At 39.3% G+C, this 24534-nt stretch overlaps 1 protein-coding gene across 1 annotated transcript in view; it reads right to left on the bottom strand.

Moving 5' to 3' along the window:
- The window catches only part of NOTCH2 (notch receptor 2), a 175328-nt gene that overhangs the window by 91038 nt on the left and 59756 nt on the right, over positions 1 to 24534 (bottom strand). The window contains exon 3 of the mRNA XM_047724773.1: positions 2721 to 2980. Coding sequence (XP_047580729.1) covers positions 2721 to 2980 — 260 coding nt within the window. The remainder of the gene's footprint in view (positions 1 to 2720; positions 2981 to 24534) is intronic.

Genomic DNA, 24534 nt, shown 5'->3' with positions numbered 1-24534 from the left:
AGTTAAGCAACTGCCTGAGGCTCAGGTCATGATCCCAGGGTCCTGGGATGCAGCCTCACATCAGACTCCCTGCTCAGTGCGGAGTCTGCTCTAGCTTCTGCCTCTCCCCCCACTTGTGTGTACTCTCTCTCTCTCTCAAATAAATAAATAAAATCTTAAAAAAAAAAACTGGGCACAGCATATGTATCTTAGGATGCTAAGCAGAGAGAAAAAGAAGGAACTAAAATTCTTCTTCCTATTTTTTCTTCATTCCTCTGAGAGGAACTTACCTACAGTGGAGAAGAGATAAAAATGGTTCCTTCTGAAAATGGTGTGTACAGAATATTTGCCTACAACTGAAACAGAAAGGTCTTGAACCTTTGTTACATATAGGCACTAACTTCCCAACTCTGCTTCTTCAGCTATGATTGAAAGTCTGACTAGGTGGAGTCTAAGAGCTACCACAAAACCAAAAGGGTAAACTTAAAAGTTGTAATTCCCAAACACAGACAAAAGTGGCAGATGTATGAAAACAATAAGAGCCCTGCAGAACACCAAGAAGAGATCCTTTTCATGGCAAAGGAAGAAGTTTTATTATGGGGATCATTTCAGAGTAACATTTTAATTATTAAGAAGACATTACTGCCATTTCCGCTAGTCAGGATTAAAATGGTTTAAATGGCTAGGCCTTCCCTTCTGTTGGGGAGCAAAACAATTCAAAACTAACAATGAGGAAAAAATTATTCTTTTAACCACCAAATCTCTTCAATGAATCACAACAATAATTCTGTCATAGTCATGATGAAGATAAGGGCCATTCTAACTATCCTCTACCTCTACCAACCCCTTTTAATGAAAAATCGGTAAGACAAGTATTCCAAACTAACCAATCCAGTTTAGTTTACTGGTGTAGCAGGGGACAAAATAGTGAATGGTTCTGTTTTCCCCATCTAACTTAATAAACATCTATGGTTCATTTTGAATAAAGCTCAAACCTACCTCTGAAGAACTCATAATCTAGTCAGATGAGAGACATATAAAAAAAGTATTACAATAAAATGTGACATATAAGATAAAAGAACATAAAGACTACCTGCCTAAAGGAATCACAAAAAAGTCACTAAAACAGAATTTTAAATAACATTGGGCAATCACCAATTATAGAAAAGGACATTCCAGGCAAAGGGTGTGCAATAGCATGGCGGCAACAGGAAGTATGACATTTTCAGGAAATGATGAGAACGTTGTTGGTGTGACTAGAGCTAGATGCTTGTGGGAAGTGAGGTTATAAAAAGATGTAAGGCTGAGACCATGAAGGGCTATGAAAGCCATGTAAAAGAGTTTGCAGTTGACTCTGTAGATGATAAAAATCATTGGGCATTTAAGTAGGTGAGTTTGTGGGAAGATTGGCTTTTATGATCAAAGATGTGGCAATGGGACAGATGAGCAAGACAGGGATAAAATAAAGACAAGGACACCAGTTAGGGAACAACTGCAGGAACCCAGATGGGGGCTGAGCTGTCACCAACATAGACAAGATGGACCTCAACTGCAGAGCAGGAGAGGAAAGAGAGAAGAGTAGACAGGTGAGAGCTGCTTCAGGGGCTAGATTAGGGGCCTGAGTCTAAGGGTAGGGGAGAGGAGGGGTCTAGTTTGAAATACTTGGACTATACGTCACCACACCCATTTATTTTTTTTTTTTTTTTTTTTTTTTTTTTTTTTTTGGATTTTATTCATTTATTTGACAGACAGAGATCACAAGTAGGCAGAGAGGCAGGCAGAGAGAAAGGAGGAAGCAGGCTCCTTGCTGAGCAGAGAGCCCGATGCGGGGCTCGATCCCAGGACCCTGGGATCATGACCTGAGCCGAAGGCAGAGGCTTTAACCCACTGAGCCACCCAGGCGCCCCACCACACCCATTTATATCAACATGCTGAGTGTGAGGCACCGTTGCCAAGTTTCTAAGTATAATATGCAGTAGATAGTTAGAAATATGAGCCTGAATGTCAGGGTAGGGGTGGAGTGAAAAGGAGGACTCTAAGAGTCACCAGCAACTGATGAAGATAATGACAGCTGAACCCACTGGAGATAGTGAGCTGGGGGAGCTGTGATATGGCTCAAAAGTGGGCTCAAAACTGAGGGTTGATGGGGGGAGGGGGGTTGGGAGAGGGGGGGTAGGGTTATGGATATTGGGGAGGGTATGTGCTATGGTGAGTGCTGTGAAGTGTGTAAACCTGGCGATTCGCAGACCTGTACCCCTGGGGATAAAAATAAATGTTTATAAAAAATAAAATTAAAAAAAAAAAAAGTGGGCTCAAAATAGAGTTCCAAGGAACACAAAAATTTAACAGATGAGGGCAAGGCAATGCAGAAGCAAAAGGAATAGTCAGAGTACAGAAAACCGAAAAACCAGTGCTTTGAATATCTAGGGAGACATTAAGAAGCAAGTAATCAATAGCACAGACAGCTTTTCTTCTAGTGACGGTGAAGTAAAGTTCTGATCCCCAATCTTGACATACATACTTTAGGAAGTCAAATACTTCTGCCTTTCTCTTTCTCTCCTCTTAGAACTCTCAAAAGGAAGTTAAAGATAGTTGTCTTGAACACTGTAGTTCCTTATCATAATGTTAAACGCATACCAGAGTTAGAGGATCCTTAAGAGCAGCATGTCAAGATCTAAGAGATGCTAAAGAAGGGTATCTACTGAGAGTAGGAAAATGTGGCCCTGAGTCACATTTGTTACCTGTAAAACCAACTTGGCAGGTGCACTCATAGTCATCCCGGCTACGCACATGGCAGGTGCCTCCATTCAGGCAAGGGTGAGAAACGAAGCAGGGGTGTGTGGTCGAGTACTGGCAATCATCACCTGTGAACCCCAAGGCACATCGGCACGTGGCTTTCCCCAACATGGCCTGGGCCACACATGTCCCACCATTCTGGCAGCGATTCTTCTCACAGGGGTCTCGATGTTGACAATATTCTCCCAAGAAACCCTCCAGACATCTGTATGGAAAAGAGAGGAGTCCATGAAAACATATGACTTCTTATAAGTCCAAAAACTTACAAGATAATGCAGTGCATTCAAGAAAACACTAGATTGTGAGTTGAGAGACCTAAAGGTACAACCTATAAAACTGCCTTGGTCCAGAAGTGCTTAGAGAACTTAACACTCGTGTGTCCTTTCGAGTCTTGGTAGGTGATAGAATACCAGGGGGGTGACGCAGCATGGTCTGCCACGGCCAGTCAGCACAATCCTTATCAAAGACAAAATGCAACCACAGCTTTGCTCCTGTAGGTACAGGCTGGTACAATGTAACAACACTTGTTTGTGCAGCATTGTTGGTACTTGTCTGTTTAAATTCATTACCCGTCTCATTTTGACTAAGCCATTTGACAGGATTAGGACATTCACATGATAATGCATGGACCCACCCCCTTATCCTCTCCAATTTAGAGTAGATAAAATATCCTGTGCTTTCTCTCAATGAGGTACTGAGAAATAATAAGTCCTTTTCTTGTTCCTATTAAGACACCAACTGGCCTACATCTAGATTTCTGGGTTATGTTCAGGGGTTACAGTTCTCTGTGATGGAGAAAGAAAAAAGGAGGTACAGGAAAGGGGAAGGGTGGAAAGGGGCTTTTTAACAAGCTTGTATCTGTTAAAATATAAATAGCAGGCAGTTTTAACCAAATAACAAAGCACAAAATATAATGATAATAACACAAAAATATCTAAGGTACCATATAAATGCCAAAGTGAAGAAGAGTAAACAATTCAAGAATAACATTCTGTAACATTCTCCACATGGTGTGTTAAGGAATTTTTTTTTTAATTTTAAAGATTTTATTTATTTATTTGACAGAGAGAGAGACAGCAAGAGAGGGAACACAAGCAGGAGGAGTGGGAGAGGAAGAGGCAGGCTTCCCCCCAGAGCAGGGAGCCAGATATGGGGCTCGATCCCAGGACCATGACCATGATCCCCGGCCCAACCCAGTAAGCCACCCAGGCGCCCTGAGGAATCTTTTTATATGCCACCCATTGATTCATCAGATATGCAACCATCCCAAATTGTGTGTAGTATTTACGACAATCCTACACTCTCTAAAAACAACATTAAAAAGGCATGGATAGCCCCCATTTTCCTAATATAGAGGTTATTTAAATGAGACCTCTAAGAAGCATTCAAAAGTAACACAAAGACTTTGATTCTAAATATAAATTTTGCCATCTGGCTGTCGCCTCAGATATTTGATTAAACTTATCTCTCCATTTTACTTTTTTGGAGGATAGAAAACTAGGTCTACAAGGCTGCTCCATCATTACCTCAAAGATGATACACTTAAACCAATAGAACCACCTCCCTCAAAACCAGCTCCCATCACAGCTCCCTAAGTGCAGACTCTATGTCCTGATTCTCCCTATCACCCAGATTTGAAGCACCAGGGTTGTGTATTCCTCCTGCCTGTCTATGCCCAATTACATCCAAGACATTTCATTAGGTGTTGGTTGGCGAGGTGAAATCTTCAGAGGTCCCAGGCACTGAGAAAAGGAGGAGGACTGGATATTAAGGAACTAAGAGAGAACATGCCCATAACTGTGTAGTAGTTTACATGGCTGGAGGAGGAAACGGAGCTGGTAGGTAGCTCCAGTGGTACTGATGTAACTCGTGACAGCCCACTCTCTTCCTCCTAGATCTGAATACAGTAAGCAGAGCCAGGAACCTCTAGAGTTCTGAGCATCTTCATGAGCATGTGAAGCTAGAAATGGAGAGGCAGTGAGGAGAGGGTGAAGCATGAAAACAAAAGACTGGCTGAAGTTTCTGTGAGGAGTCTGCACCTCATATGGTCAGAAGACCTGTTTGGAGTTAAGTCCTGGTGCTGTGATCTTGTATGTGTTGCTTAACTTCACTGTTAGTTCTCTCACATTTTAAAGATTTTATTTATGTATGTATTTGACAGACAGATCAAAAGTAGGCAGAGAGGCAGGCAGAGAGAAAGGGGGAAGCATGCTCCCTGCTGAGCAGAGAGCCCAATGTGGGGCTTGATCCCGAAATCCTGGGATCATGACCTGAGCCAAAGGCAGAGGCTTTAACCCACTGAGCCACCCAGGTGCCCCAGTTCTCTCACATTTTAAATAGTTACTAAAGCTACATACATTGTTACAAGAACTCGAAAAATCAAGTATGTGAAGAGCCTTATGTTAAAAAGTTTTGCAAATGAAAAATGGTTTTTCTCTTTTTGTACTTATTGAGAAAAATATGATGCTTATTCAAATCACAGCTTGATCTGCTAATAGGTTATTTTCTGATTTTTTTTAAAGTAGAAGAACTGCCAATGTAGCATAGCTAAAATTATCCCTGAGCTATATTACTAAAAGCATTTGTAACTTATTTAGGAAGTCTGTTATGGATGATGTTAAAAAAAAAAAAAATGCAACACAATTCTCATTCACATTGGCAGTCCTATGGGCGTTAAGCCTGGCTAACAACTCTTGATTCACCCATATGGAAATTATTCACCTATAAATAGGCAAACTTTTAAACCTGGGTGGGCTTTTCCCAGCTTTGCTCCTGGACTATTACACCACCAAGACCTTCCCCAACACTATCATGTGGCATCTGCTCAGAGAATGCAAATTCACTTAAATATTAGTATCATAAACATGTAAAGAAAACATAAGGTTCCCAGGAAAACAAAAATGAAACAATATGAAAATTTCTGGAGCCAAAGAATATTCTTGAATTATGTGTCACTAGGGTTTAATCTGCATTGTTGCTCCCTACCAAGTATGGGAAAATAAGTTTCAACTAAGGTATGTTTAAGAAACCGGTAAAAGCAGTGGTGGGCAAATACAGCTTGTAGAGCTACTATGGCCCACTGCCTATTTTTGTATGGCCCATTAGCTAAGTATAGTTATTACATTTTTGAATGGTTAGAAAAATGTCCAAAAAAAGAAAATATTTTGTGACATTTGAAAATTATGTAAAATTCAAATTTCAGTGTCATAAATAGTCATATTGGAACACAGCCATACTCATTCATTTATGGATTGCCTATGGCTACTCATGCATTATAATAATTGGGTTAAGTAGTTGTGAGGAGACCATTTAGCCTGCAAAAATATTTACTATTTGGTGCTTTATAGACGTTTGCTGGATGACTGGGTGGCTCAGTTGGTTAAGCATCTGCCTTTGGCTCAGGTCACTATCCCAGGGTCCTGGGATCAAGTCCCACACTGGGCTCCCTGCTCAGCAGAGAGTCTGCTTCACCCTCTTCCTCTCCCCCCTGCTTCTGTTTTCTCTCTCTCTCAAATAAATAAAAGAAAAAAAGAAAAAGTTTGACAACTCGAATAAGAAAATATATGAAGCCCAATTCCATATATAGCATCCAACATGCTCATTAATAATGATATTAATGAAGAAGAAGAATGTTCTCCCATCAGTTTATACAAAGAATATTGCACTCATTCATTCATGCAACAAACATTTAGTAAGTGGCTATTATGTGCCAGATATTGTTCTAGTGTCTAGTGTTAGGAAAGTCCTTGAACTCATGGACTTTAAATTCTAGTAAGGGAAGACAAAAAATGAGATTAGTAAGTAAAACATACAATTTGTTTGGTAGAGTTAAGTGCTATGAAAAAAATAAAACAAGAAAGGGGGGATGTGAAGGAATTGGGAATAAATAGTAGGGTCCAGATAAAATGAAATATTTTGGTTTTAAATAGGAAAATCAGAGAAGGCCTCATTGAGAAGGTACATTTCAGTCAACACCTAAATGACGTGAGGGACTAGCCAAGCAGGTATCGAGGGGAAGGAGTGTGTTCAAGGCAGAGGGAACAGCAAATACAATGGACCTAAAATAGAAAATTGTCCTGGCATGTTTGAGGAATAGCAAAGAGACCTCTGTGGCTCTCCCAAAGGTATTAAGGAAACAAGTACCAGCTAAACGGATGAGAGCCATACTGTTAGGCAGATCATGAGGGGTCTGTAGACCACCACGAAGATAATATAATGTACAAGTGACTCACTCTCCTGAAGTCCATATATAGAACTACATCTTATTTTTATGTGAAACTTAATATAATAATACTTAATTTCTTATTTAAAACGTTCCAGAGGGCTAGACATCAATCAGCCTATTTCTTTACCTTAAAACATGTACAGATCTCTTAACCTAACAAATCTCTTTTAAATTAACAAATCTCTTTTAAAATGTTTTAGTGAATATTTTTCATTAAGCCCTAATTTTCTTTCCAAATTCACAACCAAACTTCTGTAACTGTGGCCTAATCTCACAGATAGTTTCCCTTTCTCTTCCATCTAGTTCTTACCTGTCCCTTTACAAAAATTTTCATTCTAATTATCACCCGGAAACTATGCTCTAAGAGCAATGACTTTCCCCCTTGTCAAGTTCAGTCTGAAATTTCATCATAAAGAAATTCTCTGGAGTGCTTGGGTGGCTCAGCCAGTTAAGCAATGACTGACTCTTGATTTCCACTCAGGTCATGGTCTCTGGGCTGTGAGACAGAGCCCGACACTGGGTTCTGCGCTGGACGTGAAGACTGCTTGAGATTGTCTCTCACTCTCTCTGCCCTCTACCCCTCTCCTCCCCGCTTCTCTAAATAAATTAAGAATAAACCTAAAAATATTTACTTAAAGAAATTCTCTTTCTGTAGGGGTGTCTCTGACCACGCCTTCTATCATTATAATATTTTTACATTTGGTTTCTAAGACTCCCTTTACCTCAAAGCTTGGTGAATTCTTAGTCTAGATTGCTGATTCCTCTTCCCCTTCCCCATCAATTGTGGGGGAAACTTTAAGTTTGGGATACACTGCTCTTTCCTCTCATATGCATTTGTTACTGTTGTTGTTGTTGTTGATTTGGTTTTAAGCAACTACATTCATGTACCCACATAAACAGTTCCAGTTTCATAGGTTCAGTTTACTAAAAGTCATCTACTTACCCTAATATACTCTGCAGTATTTGAAACTGAACATTTGAAAAGTGGGATCATTTTCCCATGAAACTTTAATTCTTCCATTTTTCTAAGGTTTCCCTTCACAATCTCAAAAGTCACTTTTGGTTACTGCTTTTAAGTTATATATAACATTATCATATTCTGACAAGTCTTATTAATTGAACTCCTACAATACTCACCATTCATATTCACAGTTTCCTTTTTGATATAAATTCTGATCATCTTAAAAGGCTCTGGCCAGATACTATCCTTGGAATAACAGAATCTTGGGATTCAACACACCCTAAGGTAATATCTACCCAATGAGATAATTCTTTCTAAGATATACTTAAAAGATGATTGCCAGTCTCTACTTGAATATAAACAGTTAAGCACAGTGCCTGAGTAGCAGTAAGAATTTAATAAATGCTTGAAGTTATTATTGTTCTTGCTATTAAGAGTACAGATTCTAGAACCAGACCACATGGATTTCAATTACAGCTCCACGTTTACTCGATGGGTGACCTTGAGCAAGTTATTAAACTTCCTTGTTGTAAAATGGATTTAATAATAGTGCTTACCTCATAGGGTTTTTATTTTTTTTTTTTTTAAGATTTTATTTATTTATTTGACAGAGAGAGATCATAAGCAGGCAGAGAGAGGAGGAAGCAGGCTCCCTGCTGAGCAGAGAGCCCGATGCGGGGCTCGATCCCAGGACTCTGAGATCATGACCTGAGCCAAAGGCAGTGGCTTAACCCACTGAGCCACCCAGGCGCCCCATAGGGTTTTTAAATAACTGTAAAGTACTTAGAATGGTATCCGGCACATAGTAAACACCATGCATTTGTTAAGTAAAATAAAATTAATGGCTCACTACTTCAACAACAGAACAGTCTTCAGTATGGGTGGATTTCTGATAAGAAAGCTCTTTCTTGACTCTTAATCACAGGAAACAAACTGGGAGTTGCTGAAGGGAAGGGTGGTGGGGGGATGGGGTAACAGGGTGATGGACATTAAGCAGGGCTTGTGATGTAATGAGCACTGGGCATTATGTAAGACTGATGAATCACTGAACTCTACTTGTGAAATCAATAATATGCTATATGTTAATTAACTGAATTTAAATTAAAAAAATAAATAAATGAAAAAGAAAAGAAAAGAAAGCTCTTTCTTTCTGATGTCTTAATTTCTGCTTCCCCTCCTTGGTATATACCCAAGATAGCTAAAAATGTTAAGTCCACACAAAAATCCATAAATAATATTCAGAGGGGCACCTGGGTGGCTCAGTGGGTTAAAGCCTCTGCCTTCAGCTCGGGTCATGATCCCAGGGTTCTGGGATCAAGCCCCATATTGGGCTCTCTGTTCAGCAGGGAGCCTGCTTCTCCCTTTCTCTCTGCCTGCCTCTCTGCCTACTTGTGATCTCTGTCAAATAATTAAAAAAAAAATTCATAGTAGTATTATTCATAATAGCAAAAGTAGAAACAACCCAAATATCCATAAGCTGATAAATAGATAAATTGAAAAATAAATGGATAAATGATATATCCATACAATAAAATATTATTTGGTCATGAAAAGGAATGAAGATCTGATACATGCTATGACATGGATGAACCTTGAAAACATCATGCTAACTGAAAGAAGCTAGACACAAAAGGCCACGTAGTATACAATTTCATTTTTATGAAACATCCAGAATAGGCAAATTCATAGAGACATAAAAGAGATTATTGTTGCCAGGGGCTAGGAGGAAGGGAAAATGGAGAAACCACTAAGGAACAGAGAGCTTCTTCAGAGTGGGGATAATAAAAATGTTTTGAAACTAGATACTGTTGATGGTTACACATATCTGTGAATATACTAAACACCACTGAATTGTACACTTTAAAAGGGTAAGTTTAATACTATGTGAATTATATCTCATTTAAAAAATTTTTTGCCTCCCTAAAATTTTCACTTAGTGGCAATTACCATCCTCTAGAATAAAAAATAAGCCTTCTGCTTCTTTAACATGTAGCCCTTCAAGAACTTAAAGATAGTTATGTTGACCCTTTGGTTTCTCTTTTATAGGATTCAGTACTTTGGACTATGCTTTAGTATAAAATTATTTCCAGACCTCCTCACCATTTCAGTGGCTCTTCTCTGCTTAAAATAGTAATAACAGTGACCGATATTTTTAAAGCACTTACTGTATATTATGTATTTCCCATGCATTTTACAGCTATTATGTCTTTTATTATTCCCTGTAACAGTACTGATAAATTATGATCCACATTCGCATCTGAGGACCTTGAAGCTTAGGATTAAGATTTCACAGCTAGGAGATGGCAAAGGCAGGGTTCAAACCCACATATGACTCCAAAGCCCATGTACCCCAAACACTGGGCCATCCTGCCTCCTCCTACTAGATGATTCTAGTTTATCAAAAACCTCTTTAAAACACAGGGCCCCAGGGGCACCTAGGTGGCTTAGTCGGTTAAGCGTCTGCCTTCTGCTCAGCTCAGGATCTCAGGGACCCCTGCTCAGTGGGAACCCTGTTTCTCCCTCTCCCTCTGTTCCCCCCAACTCACGTTTTCTCTCTCTCTCTCATAAATAAATAAAATCTTAAAAACAAACAAACAAACAAACAACAAACACAGTGCCCCAAATGAGGGGGTGGAAAGAATAACACATGTGATCTTACCAGCACAGCATAGAACTTGGGACAATCTGGACACTATATTTTTACTACTGCAGCATAAAGCTGTGTTCACTTTTTTAGAAGACACAAAGTACTATTATGAGCTACTGAACATACAGTTAAAATGCCAGATCTTTCTTTCACACAAACTACTCATGCTGTATTTCTTGCATCCTATACTTGTACAACACAGTTTTGAATGCAATAATTGGACCTGTCACCATGCTGAATCTTTACCCCAAGTTTCTTTGAGATAACTTTTACACTTTATTTCTATAATCACAGAATTTCAGCACTGCACCGTACTTCAGAAATCAATTGGTCTGAACCCCTATTTTACTGATAAGAACACCAAAGCTAAATGGCCTGCCCCAAATTTGCTATCTGTGAATCTAGCAATTTCCTGCACTTTTGCACCATCTACAACTATATTTCTATCTTTACCTAAATCTTTTATTGAAACATCAAACAGCACTTAACTGAATGTATTCTACTAGGTCTTGCCCCAACACGGCATCTATTCAGTCAGCCCTATCATCTTAGCTGCGTCAGCATCCTATTCACATCTCTCCATGAAGATAGCCAGGAAATCCCTCACTAAACCTAAGCATACTACTTACAGAATAATCCTTTTCAAGCATAATTTTGATCACGTTACTTCTCTGCTCAGAAACCAGCATTAGCATCCAGCCCTTCAAATCCGAGTTTCTTAGAGTCTATGGCCTACTCGTCTGCCGTGCTCCTATCATCCAATCCCTTACTCCTAAGTAGAACACTCCAGATAATGTCCATACTCTCTCTTGTCTACCGTTCCCTATATAAAAATCTTCTAAAACTTTCGCATCTGCTATGTCTCTAATTTATGCTCCTTTCTTCCATCCTTGCTTCAAAGGTCTGCTCAAAATCTGTGTCTTCCATTAAGCGCCTTCCAAACCATCTCATCCATCTCTGATCCTCCCAACAGCAGATGCAGTGTCATGTTATGCACTCCATTATTTTTGTCAGTATGGTACTACTTTGTTTGAGCCACTGTTATGTTATGTATTTCCTGGGCTTCTCTCGAACTCCCATTTGATCTCTTCTTGTAGGGGAGGGCATGTCTTGAGACACTTGGTACAGGTACTTTGAATACCATAAGCACCTATATACCACTAAGCAACTGGCTCACAAAAAGGTTAAGTATCATGTGATGGATAAAATCGGTCTCTCAATCCAAGTATGTTCCCAAATCCCCTACTGAACCCACACTGTGTTCTGTCTGGCAGAACACGGGCTAAATCAACCCTAAGAATCATCCTGAGGTACAAGATTATCCCTCATGCTCTAGGAGGCTAAGGGGAATTATGGACATGGGAAGAAAGCAGGTAAATGGGTAAATGAAAGAGACAGAAATAAAGGACCCCTATTTCCTAAGGCAGGAGACCTTTTGAATTTGCAAATCCCGGGCGCCTGGGTGGCTCAGTGGGTTAAGCCGCTGCCTTCGGCTCAGGTCATGATCTCAGGGTCCTGGGATCGAGGCCCGCATCGGGCTCTCTGCTCAGCGGGGAGCCTGCTTCCCTCTCTCTCTCTCTCTGCCTGCCTCTCCGTCTGCTTGTGATCTCTCTCTGTCAAATAAATAAATAAAATCTTTAAAAAAAAAAAAAAAAAAGAATTTGCAAATCCCTGTTCAACTGTAATACAAGTATACCATATACCCTGTTAGTCTGAGTGGAAATTAAGACTGCCTGAAAATAAGAACTACAATAGCTCCCTTCTTGAGATGGCTCAAGTTGGGTTTGGTCAGAGGCCGGAAACATGGGCTAATCATCCAAATTCTCTCAGAAATCTGTAGTTCTATTAAGCTATTACTGCAGTATAATTTTTGGAAAATAGCCAATATCTTTTTTTTAATTAATATATAATGTAGGGGCACCTGGGTGGCTCAGTGGGTTAAAGTCTCTGCTTTCGGCTCGGGTCATGATCCCAGGGTCCTGGGATCGAGCCCCGCATCCGGCTCTCTGCTTAGCAGGGAGCCTGCTTCCTCCTCTCTCTCTCTCTCTGCCTGCTTCTCTGCCTACTTGTGATCTCTGTCTGTCAAATGAATAAATAAAATCTTAAAAAATCTATCTATCTATCTATCTATAATGTATTATTTGCCCCAGGGGTACAGGTCTGTGAATCATCAGGCTTACACATTTCACAGCACTCACCATAGCACATACCCTCCCCAATGTCCATCACCCAGCCACTAGCCTGTATCGTGAACTAGAGGTGTATGTTAAAAAAATTTCTTTAAATAAATAAATAAGTAAATCTCCTTTTGTTCCCAAAACGTCTGAAGGCCTCCCTTCTGAAGGGAATTTATCACTTATTTTAGCAGTTCTCTCAGTGACTTCCTCCTGCTTTATCCCCCTTCTCTAGCTTTGGAACTCTGAAAGAATACAGTTAACAGAGGAGGCTGGAAATATAGAAAAAGTTTTGGGAAGCTTTTCCCTGTAAAATAATTCCATGAATTAATCTGAATATTTATCAGGCCCATACAGATATATACACACCTTTCTTCTGAAAAAGTCTGCCATTTCTGACATAAAGAAGTCCACTCTTTCATTGTTACTGCTCAAACACACATGGGGAATGGAGGGGGGGAGGTAAAGAAAGAGGGAGAAAAACATGGGATTCCTCCTCGTGGAACTAGAAAGCATTCCAACTAGAAGGACGCCCACACTGTGCCCCCTCAATAAAACAGATGAGAAACAGACCCCAACTCTCACATGTCACCAGCAGCTTGGATGCGTTTACATGTGGCCACTTTACAGATTTCAACGAAGCTGGGATTTGAATAGCAATTCCAATCTATCTGGCAATGGCTGCAGTGCAGCATCAGTCTCCCTAGTAATACAGGACAGAAAATTTTGTTCTTTCAAGTTTCCTAAGTGAATAGCCACTCATCTAGAGAAAAGCTTAAAACACTGTAGCAGCTTGTGTCAGCTCCAAGAAGACTGAAGTCCGAGCAGGAAATAAGCCCCCTTTTCCAAATAAAAGCCAGTGTTCCCTCTCCTTGTTTTCTCCACCGAATGTTCTCTATCAGCAGGGTGAGCCCAAATTGCATCCAGGGCTTTGCTGCAGCCCTGCCTTTAGCTTTTTTTAGTGAGGATTTGGTCATTAAGAAAATAAAACAACAAAGAAAAACCCCACCGCATACAAGAAGAAGAAAAAGAGAGGCGTGTTTCACAAAACAGCTATTTCAAAATCATGATTTTTTAAAAAACTATACAGAATGTGGAACGGAGGGGAAAAAAATGTCTCATGTGGGTTGCGTCGGCCCCGCAGCTGCTCCTCATTAAAGCGCCTCTTTACTCCCTCTGGGCTAGTTTCCAGCAGAAAATTCTTTAAACAGAACTCTGCTTTCAACCCACTTTCTTCTTGCTCTGGACCTCTCGGCCCCCCAATCCGCAGTGGCAGCCTGCCCTAGCTGAGCTCTAGAGGGGGGAGCTGTCGTTAAGGTAAATGAGGTAAAGGCAGGAGAAAAAAAATAACAAAACTCAGAAACCAAATTAAGCATTGGTCAGTAACAAAGGTCTGCAGTTTGAAAAGGCCCCAAATCAGTCTGTTCTTTCCTGTGACCATAATGCCAGCTTAGTTTCCTGCCCCCTCCCCTGGTTCCCCATGTTAAAGTAGATAAAAATAATTGCTAACAGCCAAGGCTAACTGTAACCAGTGAAAGTTCCTCCATAGCATTTAATTCCCGAGGTTCCAGCTACCAACTTCTAGATGCCCCAGAGCCTACAGAATCAAGTCTACATACACTCTGAGGGTGGCATTCAAGACCATCCCAGTAGTCTAACCTCATTGTCCCCCTCCTCCCATGCCTCCAGTTTGGTATCTCATCAGACTGTCAACGTCTTAATTCTGTAACTCTGTGTAAAGATAACTGGGTTATGCTAATTACTGACTTGGTATTAAAAAACAACACATGCAGACTCCTAGTCAACCTCCTGGTAAGGAGGGGAAGAAAAAGGAAGAAGCTCTGTGATGTTGACTTCTTGCTGTTCCTACTCCCACACTTACTCCCCTCCCCCAAAGAAGAAAGGAAAAAAAGAAAGAAAGAGAGAAAGAAAGAAAAGGAAACACTACAGCTTACTCAGCAAGAAGAGAAAACAAAAGAGCTTAAAAAAAAAAAAAAAAAAAAAGGTATTTGTGTATAGTTAGGGCCCAGTACTGGGCTGGTTTGTGGTGAAACACACTTTCTAGGGCTTTGCTGGTTTGATGTAAAGGAAACAAAGATAAATATACAACCAGTCTCTCTCTCTCTCTCTCTCTCTCTCTCTCTCTCTCTCACACACACACACACACACACAAACTTTTTACCACAACTAATAAACAAAGACTACCAAATACTGCAGTACAGCCCATTTTTCTACTATGTAAATTCAGCTTCCTGAACAGTGCATTTCTGCTTTTCTTGTAGCAGTATTTCAGAAAATGTTAATCTTGGTTCCCACATTAGGCTGAATGCTTCCAAATTAAAAGTTTCCCACAGGAAAAGAATTTTACGGGGAATTGTGAGGCTGGGAATTATCTTCTGAAACTCCACCTCACTTGGTTTCTGTGTGTTCAGGTTTTTCACCCCTTCCCCATTCAAATAAAGCAATAAACACACATGTATTTTAATAAATCCAAACCAAAAAAGAAGCTGCACTGGTACTAGTTTTAAAGCTGTAAATTCATGGCATCATTCATCTTCATCAGAGACTATGAAATCAGTAACCACTGCAATGCGAAACCATGCTTTATTTACACAAGAATTTGCAAACACCCTTATCTTCCAGTTTACAGTCAGGGCTCATTTATCAGAACTCAAAAGCTGAACCAAGCACCCAGGCTCTTCAATCATCACTTGAAAGATTGGGCAAGGGCACACAAACAGTGTTGAAAGACTTGCGTTGCTGCTATAACAGAAGGTGGTCTTCCCTCTGTCTTCTAGCGCTATTCAGTGCCCTGCCATATTCTACTGCACTGGACTCAGAAAATGTCTACTTCTAATTACAACATGGCAAACATACTCTAAACATTTGAGTTAACAAAAAGCACCCTCCACAGTAATAGGCAAAAATGAACGAGTTAAGCCAGTTGTTGCCAAGCTATGCACTGTATAGTCATTGCAAGGAATCTGCAAACACAGAGCACTCTCTAGACTACTAAAGAATGTCCTGTGTCCATATTTAAATGGACTGCAGATACTGTTATGATTATTAAAATATAAAGGTATTATATAGTGGCTACTGATGGTGGATTTTGGTACTATGCATTGCACTTCAAACAAGAAATTAAAAAAATGGTTTCAATTCAAAATTATCTCTCCTTTATGCATTTCTCTCTTTCAGCTCCCAGAACATGCTAAAGTGCACCACTTCTCACCTCCAGACCTTTGTACATGCTGGTCACTCAGCCCAAAACACTTTTCCTGACCCTCTTCTCAGAACTAAGCCCTAAAATTCCTTCCGACTTCCGCTTAAATGTTCTTCCTCTGAGAAACAGGCTTGAATCCCCCACTGCATACTCCCATAACTCTAATAGATCATATCACTAATTATCCTTTATTTTATTTGTCTTCCCAACACACTAAGAATTGTTCATCACCACACTAACACTGTAATTGGTATACAGAAGGCTTTCAACTATGCAGTGTTCACATTCTCAATGGAAGTGAGAAGAAAAATGCAAGGGTCCATGGAATCCTAAAAAGGCTCTCTAATGACACTCAAAGTTTGGGAACCATCAGGTTGAACTATTTATCCAAAGGATTATCAAACCTATTAAGATTCCTGATATGGGGGCGCCTGGGTGGCTCAGTGGGTTAAGCCGCTGCCTTCGGCTCAGGTCATGATCCCAGGTCCTGGGTTCGAGCCCCACATGGGGCTTTCTGCTCAGCGGGGAGCCTGCTTCCTCCTCTCTCTCTGCCTGCCTCTATGCTTATTTGTGATTTCTCTCTGTCAAATAAATAAATAAAATCTTTAAAAAAAAAAAAAAAAGATTCCTGATATGGGGAGGGCTTCTTAACCCCCACTCACCCCTAATTCATTCAAAATGGACTAGCCAACCCCATATGGAGATTTTTTCAATCATACATTCCCCCAAAATATGAAGTTAACTAAAACACACATGTATGTATACACGCATGTGCACACACACACAAACACAAACACACAGTCATCTTTTCTCTTGTAGTTTTATTATTCCTTGATAAAATACTGGTTATATGAACCACCAGAAGCCTGGAGTCCTGAGGAACATAACACCCTACTAAGTAGCCTCAGAAGCATGAACTCATTCTTAAGAGAATGAGCAGTAAAAATTAAACAAGGTATCAGAGAAGAAAAATGAGTATGGGTGCCTGCTTTCTGTTCCCCAGCATGAGTGGATGACTGCCTTAAAAGTTCTAAAGTTCAAAAGAAATGTCTGAAAGTAAAACAGTTCCAAAAGCTTATGGTTTGGTCTGAAAAGATTCCTAGTTGAAAAATAATTGTACCCAGGGGTGCCTGGGTGGCTCAGTTGGTTAAGCATCCAACTCTTGATTTCCTCTCAGGTCCTGATCTCAGGGTTGTGGGTTTGGTCCCTGCACTGGGCTCCAAATGGGTGTGGAATCTGCTTGAGATTCTCTCTCTCCTTCCCCACTCTAAAAAATAATAATAATAATAATAATAATTATTATTATTATTATTATTGTACTCAAATCCTATCAAACCAAACCTGAATGTAAGAGAAGGCTGGAGAAAAATCTGCATTTCTTTAAACTTGAAGAGGATTAAAAATATTCCTTTGTAGGTTCTAAATAAATCATTCTCCCCAAAAAAGGGGGGAGGGGAGACTCACACATGTAGGAATGCAAAATTGTTCCATGGATAATTGGAAATTAAATATATAATATCAAAATGCTCTGAAACACTACAAAACCCCACTTAAATTTCCTTAATTAGAACCACAGATAATAAAAATAATGGACATCATAGGATAAGAAATAAACAATGTCTAACCCTACTTTAAGACAAAAACTTCCCTTAAGATAAGATCATGGCCCAAGAGGTAAAAAATTGGTTCTTGGGGGTCATTCTTAGGTATTACAATGGTTTATGCCTTCCAAAGAGCCACAGTAGATAAACAAATATGCAGTATATCTGTGGTATTAAAACTGCTTTGGGGGGTGAGGGGGAATTAAGACCAAAAAGCCTAAAAAGGCTTCTTTGGGACAAAGAGTGATAATGATAAAAAGACTGAAAAACACCAAGATAGCATATACAAATAAAGTAATTCCTAGCCTATTATCTGGCACTTCATAATTCTTATAAATGTTGAACGGAATAGAAAAGTTTCCCACAAATGATGCCTCTATTAGTACACAATTGATCCTTGAATGAAATGAGTTTGAATTTGGCAGGTCCATTTACATATAAGCAGATTTCTTTCAATACAGTAGAGTACCATAAATGTATTTTCTCTTATGATTTTTTAATAACATATTCTCTTCTCCAACTTACTTTACTCTAAGAATACAGTATAAAATACATATATCATACAAAATATGTATTAATCAACTATTTATGTTATCAATAAGGCTTCTGGTTAATAATAGGCAATCATAGTTTCCACGTAATCAAAAGTTTTGTGGATTTTCAACTGTGCAGGACTCAGCACCCCAAAGGCCTGTGTTGTTCAAGAGTCAACTGTGTATTCAAATTCAACTGTCTTAAAAATAAAGTGTTCCTCGACTTTGGAAATTCCTTCATCTGTATCCGATCTGCTATATAAAATCAAAGTCTATGGCTCTATAGGAACAAAATGAAAATCCTACAAAACTAGGGTTTGAGAAAGTTTATCTGTGGTTTATTGATCTTACTAAAAATTTCAAAGAATAAGCTTCAAGTTTCATTAATGTGTTCTACTGTATTTCTGGTTTCTAATTCATTGATCTCTGCTCTAATCTTAATTATTTCCCTTCTCATGCATGGGTTAGGTTTAATTTGTTGTTGATTCTCCAGATTTTTAAGGTGTAAAGATAGTTTGTGTATTCAGGACTTTTCTATTTTTTTGAGTGAGGCTTGGATAGCTATGTATTTCCCCCTTAGAACCGCTTTTGCTGTATCCCATAGGTTTTGGATCTAACCAAAGATTGTTAAGGATCTATACTCTAGGAACTACAAAACACTCATGAAAGAAATTGAAGAAGACACAAAAAGATGGAAAAGCATTCCATGCTCATAGATCAGAAGAATAAACATCATTAAAATGACCATGCTGCAATCTATACTTTCAACACCATCCCAATCAAAGTACAAATGGCATTTTTTCAAAATGCTGGAACAAACGATCCTAAAATTTGTATGGAACCAGAAAAGATCTCGAATTGCCAAGGAAGTGTTGAAAAAGAAAAACAGGGCACCTGGGTGGCTCAGTGGGCTAAGCCTCTGCTTTCGGCTCAGGTCATGATCTCAGGGTCCTGGGACTGAAGCCCGCATCAGGCTCTCTGCTCAGTAGGGAGCCTGCTTCCCCCCCACCTCTCTCTCTGCCTGCCTCTCTGCCTAGTTATAACCTCTCTGTGTCAAATAGATAAATAAAATCTTGAAAAAAAAAAAAACCATAGCTGGGGGCATCACGTTGCCAGATTTCAAGCTATATTACAAAGCTGTGATCACCAAAATAGCATGGTACTAGCACAAAAGCAGATACACAGACCAATGGAACAGAGTAAAGAGCCCAGATACGGACTCTCAACTCTATGGTCAAATAACCTTCAATAAAGCAGGAAAAAATATCCAATGGAAAAAAGACAGCCCCTTCAATAAGTGGTACTGGGAAAACTGGACAGCTATATACAGAAGAATAAAACTGGACCATTCTCATACACCATACACAAAGATAAACTCTAAATGGATGAATGGCCTCAACGTGAGACAGGAATCCATCAAAATCCTAGAGGAGAACATAGACAGTAACCTCTTCAACGTCGGCCATAGGAACTTCTTTGAAGACATGTCTCCAAAGGCAAGGGAAACAAAAGTGAAAATGAACTTTTGGGACTTCATCAAGATAAAAAGCTTCTATACAGCAAAGGAAACAGTCAACAAATCAAAGAGGCAACTCATGAAATGGGAGAAGATATTTGCAAATGACACTAAGACAAAGGGCTGATATCCAAAGATCTATAAAGAACTTCTCAAACTCAACACCCAAAAAACAGACAAGTCAAAAAATGGGCAGAAGACATGAGCAGACACTTCTCCAAAGAAGACATACAAATGGCTAACAGACACATGAAAAAATGTTCATCATCACTAGCCATCAGGGAGATTCAAATCAAAACCGCACTGAGATACCACCTTACATCAATTAGAATGGCAAAAATCGACAAGGCAAGATACAACAAATGTTGAAGAAGTTGTGGAGAAAGGGGAACCCTCTTACACTGTTGCTGGGAATGCAAATTGGTGCAGCCACTTTAGAAAACAGTGTGGAGGTTCCTCAAAAAATTAAAAATAGAGCTACCCTATGACCCAGCAATTGCACTACTGGGTGTTTACTCCAAAGATTCAGATATAGGGAAAAGAAGGGCCATATGCACCCCAATGTTCATAGCACCAAAGTCCACAATAGCCAAAATGTGGAAAGAGCCAAGAGGCCCTTCAACAGACGAATGGATAAAGAAGATGTGGTCCATATACACAATGGAACATTACTCAGCCATCAGAAAGGATGAATACCATTTCTCCATCAATTTGGATGGGACTGGAGATTATGCTAAGTGAAATAAGTCAAAGAGAGAAAGTCAATTATCATAAGGTTTCACTTATCTGCGCAACATAAGGAGTAGCATGGAGTACATTAGGAGAAGGGAAAAATGAAGGGGGAGAAATCGGAGTGGGAGACGAACCATGAGAGACTATGAACTCCGGAAAACAAACGGAGAGTTTTAGAAGGGATGGGGGAGGGGGGATAGGCGAGCCTGGTGATGGGTATTAAGGACGGCACGGATTGCATGGAGCATGGGGTGTTATATGCAAACAATGCATCATGGAACACTATATCAAAAACTAATGATGTACTTACTATATGGTGACTAACATAACACAATAAAAAAAAAAGTTTATCTGACATACATCTAGATACCATACAAATTATTTCTTTTAAAAATACAACACTATCATTATTTTACATATTCTTGCAGTCTTTTAAGAAAAAAAAAACAATAGCAAAGCCCACAAACCCACATCATATGGAAGACACTAGCAGCGCACAGCTCTTAGCCTACTGGTGCCTATACTTGGAAGCATACTTTACACTACCTATTCTGCTGAGATTGGATTTGGTTTGTTTATGTTTTCTTCTAGATTATTAGCTTTTGAGAGCAATTATTAAAACCATCACCATCACCATAACACCCCAAAAATCTTTCCACACAAAGGGTAACTTTCGTGAAGTTAATGCCATCAGCATTTATTACTTTTATGACAGTAAAAGAACAGTTATTGTCCAAAAAAATGTAATGTTTTCATTTATTAATACCACTCATTAATTTAACAGGATCTTACTTTTGTGTAGACCTCCAGTATTGACCATCTCAACTAGAAAAGCAGCATCAACCAAAAACTGACACAGGAGGATTCAGATGTAATTCTTTGTTCTAACTTCAGCAACATCTGGCTCAAGAACTTCTTTTGTATGCTTAAAAAACAAACAAACAAACAAACAAAAAAACAACCAACTGACCACAAAGAAAGGCTCTTCCAGTTTATACCACATGCGCTTGGAAGATGCTTCAAGTGACTATTAGGCTCTAAGGTAAAGGTTGGCAAATATTGCCCTGGATGAATACCAGATGGTTTTGGATCTCCACCCCAGGAACTGGCTTTTACATTTTTTAAATGGTTACATTTTAAAGGGATATACTAGTACCTGTATAATATCCTCAATTTGCCTCTTGGCCAGTAAAGCCTAAAACATTTATTATCCAGAACTTAGAGAAAAAGTTTACTGATCCCTGCTCTAAGGCCATGACAGGAATTAAAGTATACGTAGGCAAAAACACTTTCAAAACACGTGCTTGAAATTTAGGTAACTTTCTGTTTACCAGAAGTCAGGCCACTCTAGAAACACCTGTAATGAAGTATGTTTCAGATAGGCAATTTCAGAAAGGCAACTGAATGGTCAAAAGAACATCATTGTCACCTCCCACAGCTCTGCATAATTAGAACCAAAGATAATAAAAATAATGGACATCATGGGAAAAAATTATGGTGTATAACCCTGATACCCTGACTCATGACAAAAAGCACTACTTACCTTAAGAGGACCATGGCCCAAGGGATCAAAAAAAAAAAAAAAAAAAAAAAAACTTAGATATTACAATGACTTATAGCCTTCCAAACCAGAGAAACTATCAAACAAGCATCCTGAAAGTGTACATTCAAGTTTATTCAAAGTGAACATAAATGCATTACCCCAAAAAGACGGAGTAATAAGCAAAACAGAAACTGTGAAACCCGAAATGGCCCAGGCTGGACCTGTACTTAGGAACCAAGTTGAAGCTAAATAAAATCTCCAAAATCTAAACCAAAACAGCATGATGGTAGACACCATAATATAAATCACAGCCCAACCCACATTTTCACACTAACTCTGGGGAGGCACTTTACTTACTAAACTGGGTCAAGGCAAAGCCATACCTGATGTGGCTCCATTCTCCTGAATCATTCCACTTTAGAAAACCCTTGCCTGGTGGCAGGTGAGATGTATTTAGGACATATTTGAACAAATATATTTTTAAATATATGTATTACATATATACATATAAAGTCATGAGTTTTTTTTTTATCTCAATAAGAATAAAAATGTAACTAGGATATTGTTTTACAAATCTCTTACTTAAGACTTCAGCATGTTCCCAGATCTTTTTTGATAGAGTGGCCCCACAAACTTCTAAGCCAGTCTAGTTCTGCCACTAGATATTAACCTTGTACCAGCCCACTTTAACTTCTATGAGCTTCAGCCTCCTCATGTATTAAAACATGCTAGGACAGGGGCGCCTGGGTGGCTCAGTGGGTTAAGCCTCTGCCTTCAGCTCGGGTCATGATCTCAGGGTCCTGGGATGGAGCTCCACATCAGGCTCTCTGCTCAGTGGGGAGCCTGCTTCCCCCTCTCTCTCTGCCTGCCTCTCTGCCTACTTGTGATCCCTCTCTGTCAAATAAAGAAATTTTTAAAAAATAATAAAACATGCTAGGACAAAAAACTCTAATATTCCCTTAGCTCTAAAATTGTATGATTCCATTTTGTATGTTCCATGGCCCCTTGGATATTCATATGGGATAGACCTCCCTTATGAGGAACTCAAAAAGAATTTCCACACTGTTTTATCTCATGGAATGTTAAAAAACAAAATGTATAGCTAGAGTTAAGATTCTTGGTCTTTAAAACTGCCTCACAAAAGCACTAAGTTTTTTTTTTTAATTCTCCTTTTATCTCTCTCTAGATAATTAGATAGATACATACATAGCTCTATTTAGAGACATAGATACATCTATACACACATACATATACATGTTCACTCACATTAGTTCCTTGGGGGTTCGTACCAAGAATGAAAGGAAATAGTGCTGAATCTTTAGATCCTCTAGAGGGGTGTAAGGAACGATTTTTAGTCCCAGTCTACATTCTAATCAGTTATGTAATCCAGGGGAGGTCACTCGGCCATACTAAGCCCTGGGCTCCTCATATATAAAACAAAATGAGTTAAGCAAAGTGCTTGTCAAAGTCCTTTTAACCTCCTAAGTATGATAACTCTACAATTTTGGCTTTGAATCTCCTCAGCAACACGTCCAAGGATGTTAACGCTTAGAGTCAGTGCTTGTGTTGTGTCTTCACCACTGATCCACTCTAAGACGGGGCTCCTGGCACAAAATTTGTGCCTTGTCCTCTTCCATCCTCCACGCTGCCTACCTGTCACCGTTCCAAATGCACAGACACATTCAGTGCTCATCAGTGTAAATGAACTCCTGCACAACTCATACTTCCTGCTAACCCCTCACAGGAAGCATAAAGAGGTAAAGAGTAATATATTTAAACAAGATATGGAGAATAAATAAGAATCCTGAACTTAAAGGGAAAGAAAGACCTTATCATCTTCTCCAAAACAGGTGGCCAAAACACGAGAACCTTTTTTTGTCAGACCAGAATGTTGGTAGATACCGCAAGACTCTTTATGGAATTGGACCTGCTGATAAATCTCACAAGGCTAAAAATGACTGATGCATGTATAAAATAATGGTCTGGGAAGATCTGTCCCAAATTTAAACTTGCAGGGAATAAACCACTTAAACATGTAGGACCTTTTTCCAGATACCATTTTTATATATCTTCTCAACACAGCATAAATGCCTATCATTTTTTCCACTCTTGATGCTCTCATTAATTCTCATAAAATTTAAGAAAGAATAAGTGATGTCCTATAATCAAAGAGATTGCTTCTGTGGAGACTAATTATGAACTCCTGATACTCAGTGTCAGCCTTTCCTGGAAGGAAATAAGTCAACTTTTCATTAGTAATCAAGTTCTCTCCATTTTTTAAGAGTGACCCAGAAATGCAAGACCGTGAGTTTTAGCAATATGAGCCAGAGAATCAGATACCACAGATATTATATACAAATAGGACTAAGACAGAAAATTAAAGTCAAAGAGGTTCCTGAGGTATTTTTCAGGATGACTGAAGTTTCAGAAGGAGCCCACTAAAATAATTCATCAAGGAAATGTGTCTGGCTTACACAAGAAGGGGCACTTCAAAATCTTAAAGGAACAGGCAATTAAATGGCTAAGGCCCTGCCATGGTCTTGCCAAGAGACTCATAACCATTGTCAAATGTTTTCCACACAGAATAGGCAGCCCTGGTTTATT

Source organism: Lutra lutra, chromosome 4 (genome assembly GCF_902655055.1).
Source record: "Lutra lutra chromosome 4, mLutLut1.2, whole genome shotgun sequence".
Taxonomy (NCBI): Eukaryota; Metazoa; Chordata; class Mammalia; order Carnivora; family Mustelidae; genus Lutra; species Lutra lutra.
This window is presented reverse-complemented; position numbering and strand designations above follow the sequence as displayed.